Raw genomic sequence first — 9184 nt, 5'->3', positions numbered from 1 at the left:
AATAGTAATTTCTATATATGAAATGAAATATTTCATTATATCTTTCAAACTATAGTTGGAGAACATTATAACTAGAAAAATCACGGATTTCAATGAATGAACTAATACAATGAAACAGGTTGAAAACTTTATTCTCCTGCCTTTTAAGGCAGGGACTAATAATAAGACTATTTATTATTTACTCGAGGGAAAGGACATCTCGGCAACTTAATTAATACATGACTACTAGATCTTTACTTGGGAAGGTCTTATTTAACTGCACTTGATATTTTTGGTTTGCTACGGTGCACCAAGTAATAACATCTGCCTTTAGAATATTCCGTTTCATATTTCATTGCATAGCTCAAGCATGAAGGCAGTGGTCAAATTTTTGACTGGCATTTATCAAAAGTTTGCCATGTGCAATGGTGAAGAGCGATTTGTTTTCTAAATGACTAAGCAAAAGAAACAATAAATATTAGAATGACAGTATTTTGTTTTTGCCGGCAACTTGCGTAGCGAAGTCTACGTGGAAGCCATGTTCAGTGGTCAAATCTTTCAGCCCGTTTGGCGAGCGGAATAAAGAATACAAAAATTTTTGAATTCCTTGTTTGGATGCACCAAAACAGAATTGGAATACGAAGTAAAATAGGAATGCGTATTCCAATTTTGGCCTAAAAAAGGGGTTTTGCAATTCCACCCAAATAGGTGTTATTGGAATACGTATTCCTATTCCACTTTTTTTAATTTTAGAAAACATAAATTTTGAGATCCGTGAATTCCCATCAAATATTTGCTGAACCAAAGAGAGAACAGCAATACGTAGCCCCATTTTCTATTCCAGAATACGTATTCCAAAATATGTATTCCTATTCCACTCGCCAAACGGACCCTAAATTAAATTGATATGGTATTTGTTGTAGCCTCTAACATTGTCATGTGAAATGAGGAAATACGATTTGCTTTCTAGTTGTAAAGCTGATAAAAAAATATCAGAGACCTCCTTCGGTTTTCTTCACAAAGTCGAGAGTCTCTTGTTTTTGCCGGCCACTCGCGTAACTCAAGTAGAAAAATATTCATTTCATTTCGATTTATCTTGACCACGAGTAAATGTCGACAAATATCACTGCTTGCCAATAGTATGCAAATTTCCCATTTCTGTTTGTATTTTTACTGCCCCTGACAACAAAAGCTGAAAAGGTACAGTACGCAAAAGAAACTTTGATGCACAATTTTTTGCAGAGTTTTCTACACTCTGTTCAGATCTAAAATATCAAGCTCTGACCTAGTAGCAGCGCGTAAAGCGAAAAAGGAAATTAATGGCAGCCCATGCGTTAGTTGTTCCATATCCCGGGCGAGGCCATCTGAATTCCATGATGCGCTTTGCCCTCAAACTCGCCTCCCATGACATCTCTGTTACATTTGTGGTGACCGAGTCGTGGCACAAAATCATCACCCAGGGCGATGAAAATCCTTTCACTACTTCTACCCACGCTCCAAACTTCAGGGACGCGGTTATTGCAGACTGCGTGGTGGACGAGTCCCAAAGAGCTGAAAAGTTCACAGAGTTTGTGCTCTCCCTGAGTAACATGGAAAGCCACGTGGCTCAACTCTTAAGCGATCTGAATTGCTCCGGAACACCGGCGACGTGCATCATCGCCGATTTCTTCCACAAGTGGGCGGTGCCTATGGCAAAAAAACATAATCTGCTCTCTGTTTCGTTGTGGCCAATGTCTGTCACAGTTTTTTCCATTTACTATCATCCATTCGCGGGTATGTAAAAATGAAAGCTTGGATTAACAGTTGTTGTTGATTGATTTCGTAGGAGGAAAATATTGATTGTTTGTTGTTTTTGTTTTGCTGGTTGCAGGGTTGGAAGAATGGAAGGATTATATTGCCAGATCGCCTCCGCTGCAATCCACAGATTTTTTAGCGTCTTTAACTAGCACCACTTCAAATCCAATGGGCGATCTTATTAGAGAATGTTATGCAAATGTGAGGACAAGCGATTGGATTGTGGCCAATTCCTTTTATGCGTTGGAGTGCAGAGCAGTGGAGGCTCAGACCCACAAATCCCCTGTGCTTTGTGTGGGTCCCTTTGACGACGCCTCCTCTTCAAAGCTTCTTCAAACCCACTTTACCGACTGGTTGGATTCGAAACCGGCGCGCTCGATAATCTATGTTTCGTTCGGCAGCTTCATGACCGTGGCGAGAGGTCAGCTGAGGGAAATAGCGGACGGTCTCATGAAGAGCGGGTGCTACTTTCTGTGGGCGCTTCGTCCGGATAGAGAGGCGAGTGATGTGTCGGAGATTTTGGCGGATGGATATTTGGAGGAATGTGAAGGGCGGTGAGTGATTGCCCCCTGGTTGAGGCAGGCGGAGGTTCTGAGGCATCCTGCCGTGGGAGGATTTTTGAGTCACTGTGGATGGAACGCGGTAATGGAAAGTGTGTCGGCAGGAGTTCCCATGTTGGGATTTCCTATTGGAGCGGACCAGTTTGTCAACTGCAGATTGGTAGTGGAGGAATGGAAGTTTGGGTTTGGGTTGAAGAATAGGGAGGATGAGAAGTATTTTAATAGCAGGCTAATGGCCGAGCAATGGAAGCATGGATTCGGGGTGCAAAAGGCAGAGGATGGGAGCAGGGTCATAAGAGGGGAGGAAGTCGAGATGAAGGTGAGAATGTTAATGGAAGGGGAGGAGGGAGTGAGAGTAAGGAGAGAAGCCGAGAAATTTAGGGATTTGGCGGAGGAGGAAGTGAGTAAGGGAGGATGCTCTGCAAGTAATTTGGAAGTGCTGGTGAGTAGGCTGAAAAGAATTTGATATAATTCAAGTCTAATAGTATTCAATGCCTCCCTCCGAAGCATGTATATTTTGTTGGACTCATTATATTAATTAGGTTAGTTTATAATAAGCTAGAATGTTAGATCTGTTGGATTAATGTAATAAGGGGGATGTTAGATTTATTACATTGATTAAGTTAGCTTCTAAGTTTAGTTTAAATACATAAATAAGTTAGATATATAGTTGTTTAGAAGTTATTCTTGTATGCAATTTTTGTAAGGGAAAATGAGGTTATATAAAGTTGTTTACATATCAATGTGAAATAATTCAATATCAAGTCTGTATGTATTCGAATGTATCTAGAAAACCTGAATCAATAAATTGAATCATTTAATATTTAACTCTTTCATTTGGTATCAGAGCGGGTTGATTGATGGGGAGAAGAGTGTTGTTAATAGATTTTGGATAATCAGACCCTAACTTCTGTAGATTTATTGAAGAGAGGTTTGAGATTTATTGTGCAGATATTATAAAGTTATATTGTACATGAATATGCTGTGATTGTTTTTTAATTAGGAATAAAATAGGGATTAGTTGCATATGCTGTGATTGTTTTTTAATCAGGAATAAAATAGGGATTAGTTGGAGATTACATGCATCACTCAGTTTTTCAATTACATTATTTGTTCTACAGTGTTTTTTTCTAAACAATGGATAAATTATCTAGAATTCCCAAATTTGAAGGGCTTGAGTTCACACATGGAAAATTAAGATACAGTTGTTTTTTATTGAAAAAGATCTATGGGACATTGTTAATTGAACTATTCAAAAACCCCAAGATGCAAAATAAAGTGGACAACCAAAGATCATAGGGCCTCTGCATTGATTGGACTTGGTCTATTAGATGCATATTTGCACCATATTGATCTTTCAAAGACTTCAAAAGAAATATGGGATGGGCTTAACATCTTGTTTGGTTCACTGGCAACTAGGATTCAAATTTGTATTTTAACATTACATTTTATCTTCATGATCAGTACATAGTTGTAAGTATTTCATACGAGTACATGCACCTGTTGGAACCAATTTCTAAATATATATTGAAAGCTAAAAGAAAAATGAATAGTTCTAAATTCATGAGTGTCGATTAGCTGTCACAAACATGCAAAATTATATCATACAGATTACAACCTAAAAGCAAATACAATTCAAGAAATGTCTACTCTTCTAATAAATTGTTTATTTACAAAGTCTATTTGTATTTGTCAGGATGAAATTATTCCAAGGATCAAAGACAGAATTCTAGCTTGGACCTTTCTTCCACAAAATGAAGACGCAATGCAGATCACGAAATCAAAAACAAGACAAATTTTGCTTTATGAAAGTAGACAGAAATAAGAACCTCATTTTGATGTATTTATCTGTTGTCAAATTCTATTGCACATAAATTTGATAGCCTTCTATATACATACTTCCTTTGACACCAAAATTTTACAGCCTTCGATATAACAACAATATTATGGTTTGCTTTTGGTATATTACAACAATATGTGTACAGTGATGTCTGTATATCAAGTTATAATGTAATAGAGTCTTATCCATGATTTGATTTCCATATTATCTACCATACCCAGCTTTTGTAATTGACTGTGTATATGTTTTAAGAATTTTTTATTTAATTATGCATTCACAGATTTGATTACAATCAATTTTGCATTAGTTTTGAATAAGAACTCTGACATTGTTTCTTATGGTATTTTTATGAAAGTTCTATTGTAGCATAGTTTTTACAAATGAAGTTCCATTGTAGTTCAATGATCAAGTACAAATGATCACAAAAAAAACTATTAAGGAACATTTAGCACCATCACCATAGATATAAAAGTAGTGGACGGTTTTAGATTATTTGATTCCCTATGTCATTTATTGGACCCTTACTAAGGCTTTGCAGAAATGGTGGCCACTATCTGCAGACTATAAGCAGACTATAACTGTAGAGCCACTAGTGCTATATGTGCAGGTAGAGCATTCTCCAAATATACTCACTTATCTCTCCCCTGTTTGTATTTCTAATATTCATACGAGTTCCTGTCAAATATACTCACTTATCTCTCCCTTGTTTGTATTTCTAATATTTTGCTTTTTGTTTTATATTTATTTGGTTACTCCATATATATTGCATATATATAAAAAAGCGCTTATTATACTTACTTTTTATTTTTCATATTTATATATAAATGCATATTTGCATATTTAGATAGGCTCTTATATATTTATTTTTATTCTTATTGTCTCCTTTTCTTTTTGGACTTTGTGCATTGTTGGGCACTTATTTTGATACGTTCTTTGGTTTGTAGATTTTTCTATATCTATTCATTTCCATTTTTTACATGTAATATATTCTCTTTTTGCTTTTAAATTTTCTCTACTTGCATATATAACATACATATGTACATGTATGTATATATACATACATACATATGTACATGTATACATATATACATACATACATACATATGTACATGTATGTATATATATATATATATATATATATATATATATATATATATATATATATATATATATATATATTATACATTCAGTAAATATATGCTTGTTTTTATTCCTTGTATGATATATACACAAAATATTTGCATTTTTTTTTTTTTTGGGTAGATACCATATATATATATATATAATTATTGTTATACTTATCATTTTTTAATATTCTCTTATATATACATTTTATATATAAGTTTATATTGTATATTAATTTTAGTTATATGTAATTATTTTAGATATATACATCTATATGACACATATATGTCTATATTACATATATATAATGATTACTTATATATATGAAATATAGACTTATATATATATATATATGTAATATGTAGTATGTATATTACATATATATAGATAAATATATATCATATATGTGTATTTTTTGTATTGCATATATATATATATATATAGTTTTATATGTTATATTTATATACTTATAATATATATATGTTATTTATATTCTTTTTCACCTTCTTAATCTATTTGCTTACTTCAGCAGGATCTAGATTGGTTCTTGGTTTTTTGTTTTTTCTCTCCTTTTTAGCCTTACCTTCACCTTTTTACTTGCTTTGTGAGTTGTGTTTTGGTTTAGTCACTCACCCCAATTGTTTTTGTTTTATTTTTATTTTTAGGTTTTTATTGTTTCCCCTGCCTTGAGGTTTGTGCAATCCCTTCCCCCTGGTCTCCTTTATATGGTGAGTCTTTGCTAAATCTGTAACTTACACTATTTTACATCTCTTGCTCTTTCATCCTGATGATGGATCATGTAGTGTGATTTGAAACATTGATGGCAAAAATCATTACACAATCTAATCCAAAAACTAAGTAATAACTACTATGGATTGTGGAAATCTAATTGCATTACTTTTTATCTTCTTTCAATTTCTGCAGAAAGTGACTAAATTTTAGTAGCAATTTTTTTAATCCTGTGGAAAATGAAACAAAAAGTCAGGGGAATTGAGATCTAGACTCATGAATGTATCTGTAACTGCTCATCATGTCTCTATCCTTTTATGAGCACTTCAAGTCAGATTCCTTCTCAGGCCTATAAATAGAATGGTTTTAATGTTGTGAGGTATTGCATGATTACTTGTGGGTCATACTTTGCTAAACATTTCCTATATCTTTTTCAGTTGTTGGTGTGCTCATGTTAGTCATTTTTAGTGTGTTATTTACTTCATGATAGTTGATTCATTGCTTGAGAGTGGTCATTGTCCTTTTGTTGGTCTCTTAGCAATGGATTACTTGACATTGTTCTTGCAAGATGTCTTTTTCTGAAGTCACTTGTATCAGTTAGGCCAATTTCATGATTATATCCATTTTAGTCAGTTTTGTTTCATTTCTAGTCAGACATTTGCACTTAGTTTCTTTTACATACATTGTAGTTATTTTTGTAGTCTCTAGTTACATCCAAAGTAGTATGAAAGGTTCAGCTTTACCACTGTACTGATTATTGCATCAAAATTTTATCATCTCATCTAACATAGATAGTCATTTTTCATCACATGCTCATTTCCTCAGCTAACATGTCTTATTTATTTTCATAACTTGCTTACCAAGTGTTTGAGTTAAATATGTTGTTCATAAAGCAGGTTAGCACTTTCATGTTAGCTAATTAAATTTGTTGTCAGCTCTTGAATTTTCATTAAATTATAGTGGAATGAAAACTGAGCCCAACTTAAACATAATGTTGTTTCTAGAGCGGACCTGAGCTATGCTAAATTAAATAAACTAGATTATGCAAAATTTTGCATTGTAATTGGTCGTCTTCGTGAAGAGAATCGATCGATGAACGAGTCCATCACAACTTTTATTCTTCTAAGTATTGATTTGTATTCTAAGTTGATTTATTATTTTTCTCTACTAAAGCACAAATAACCAATACTTTAATATTCTGTTCTTTTAATTTCTTTTAGGACATCTATATTGCAGTAATTGTTTTTTCAGGGTGTCTGTATTGTAATAATTGTATTGCTTTTCAAACTTCCAAGGCATCACGCACCAATTAATTTACTAGATACAAACTCCACATATACTTGTGTCTATAGTTTGCTTATCTCTATTGTTGAATATAGTTTGCTTATCTCTATTGTTGAATATATATATATATATATATATATATATATATATATATATATATAGAGAGAGAGAGAGAGAGAGAGAGAGAGAGAGAGAGAGAGAGAGAGAGAGAGAGAGAGAGAGAGAGAGAGAGAGAGCAATGCTTTTCAACTTGTAAATAATTTTATTTTTGTTCTAGTCGTAGTTGTATATTTGAGTCACTGTAGGGTTTCATAGCCATTTATTTCCAGAACATAAATGTTTAATTGTTTATCTGCTTACAGCTGCACTAAGTTCAAAGATTATATATGCTCAGGTTCAGCTCATGCACTTTGGGATACACAAATCCAAATAAGAATGCTAGTTTAAATCTCTTCAGAGATGCGCTGCAACAGTTCTAAACCTGTTTTTATGTTATTATTGTTCTATGTATGACCGCAGTGCTGAGCACACATAGAACAGAGAATTAACATCTCTTTACTTCTTTATGGAAACCTGTAAAGAGAATTATTGTTATGTTTTATAAATAGCTTTGCCCTATCCAATCTACTCCAACCTCCTTTGTACCATATGGCAGGAACTGTGATGCATTGCGTCCCTTGTTTAAAGTATAAGTACATAAAATCTGTTTTCTAATGAATAAATTTAAATTTAATAATATATTATTAAATAATTAAATCTTTTTCAATGAATAAATTTAAATTTAATAATATATTACCAAATAATTTAATCTAATATTATAAATAATTAGTATTTTAAAAAAAATTTAAAAATATTTATATGTAAAAATAAGTATTGCTAATTTTAAATGTAAACTTTAAATAATAAAATAAAATTTTATTATGTTATTAATAATTATGAATTGTTATCATTGTGAGGGAAAAAATGGAGAGGGAGCGAGAGCTATTCAGGTGAGGGCACCAACGGACACTTGCAACATGGGTGGGAAAGAATGGAGGGCTAGCAAGCGCTCGCTCGAACTTCAGAAGGCATGAAGGATGGTCTTACAACAACAAAGTAGAAATCGTTGGCCTGTAAATCGAAATGAACAAACAAGAAACCAACGATCCATGCCCTTTTCGTGACGCCATGATCATTTCATCCCACCACAAAGGTTTTACAGATAAGAATGGGGGAATGAGAGGAAATGGGGAAAATATGCACAAGGCCAAAAGCCAATCTACACAAAGTTTGATAGATTTGACTTCACCAAAATAGCTCATCAGTTTTACAGACCAAAGCAATTTCAACAGGCAAAGGTAAAGGAGGCATAGGCAATTAGAGATCCAACCCATCAACCAGATGCTCACATCACCTATGAGGTAATGTCTTCCATCCAAATTAATAGTGCAAAATGGCACAGGAGAAAGCTCTCTTTTTTAAATGGCTTGGCCCATGGCCTTTTGTAACAAAGATCAAATTGGATTGTAAAGCAATATGGGGCAAGGAATGTAGGTTAAAAACCCTAACAAATGGTTCTTAAATGGGGATAGCCCCTAGTAAAAAAGGTAAAATAGATATCCTAAACAATGGCCCTAACCTTTTAGAAGGTCAAGGAATCTATCTGAAAGATTGGGAGCCAAATTTTGATCCAAGGAAAGAAAAGTTGCAGGTTTTTCCTATATGGATAAATCTTTATAATATTCCAGCAGAATATTAGGGAGAGGAGGTTTTAGCACAGATTGGGAATATGATAGGAACTTTTATCAAAGCAAAGGAAGTTCTAAACTTAAAGGATTCATCCACACACCCAAGGGTTCTTATCAATATGAAGGAAGGAAATCATGTCCCTAAC

The 9184-nt window shown here is 33.5% G+C and overlaps 2 protein-coding genes across 2 annotated transcripts; both read left to right on the top strand.

The window, feature by feature from the left end:
• The first annotated feature begins 1021 nt into the window (after nt 1-1021).
• LOC149575615 (UDP-glycosyltransferase 86A1-like) lies at nt 1022-3161 on the top strand. Its single transcript, XM_089815378.1, has 2 exons — nt 1022-1752; nt 1850-3161. Exons 1-2 carry the CDS (start codon nt 1299-1301, stop codon nt 2329-2331), a joined length of 936 nt encoding a protein of 311 aa, XP_089671504.1. The 5' UTR covers nt 1022-1298; the 3' UTR covers nt 2332-3161.
• Nucleotides 2419-3161, top strand: LOC149575616 (UDP-glycosyltransferase 74E1-like). Its single transcript, XM_089815379.1, has one exon. It carries the CDS (start codon nt 2419-2421, stop codon nt 2797-2799), a length of 381 nt encoding a protein of 126 aa, XP_089671505.1. The 3' UTR covers nt 2800-3161.
• Nucleotides 3162-9184: the final 6023 nt, after the last annotated feature.

This window comes from Cupressus sempervirens, chromosome 2 (assembly GCF_028749045.1).
Source record: "Cupressus sempervirens isolate cs-2001-9-10 chromosome 2, ASM2874904v1, whole genome shotgun sequence".
In the NCBI taxonomy this organism is placed as follows: Eukaryota; Viridiplantae; Streptophyta; class Pinopsida; order Cupressales; family Cupressaceae; genus Cupressus; species Cupressus sempervirens.
This window is presented reverse-complemented; position numbering and strand designations above follow the sequence as displayed.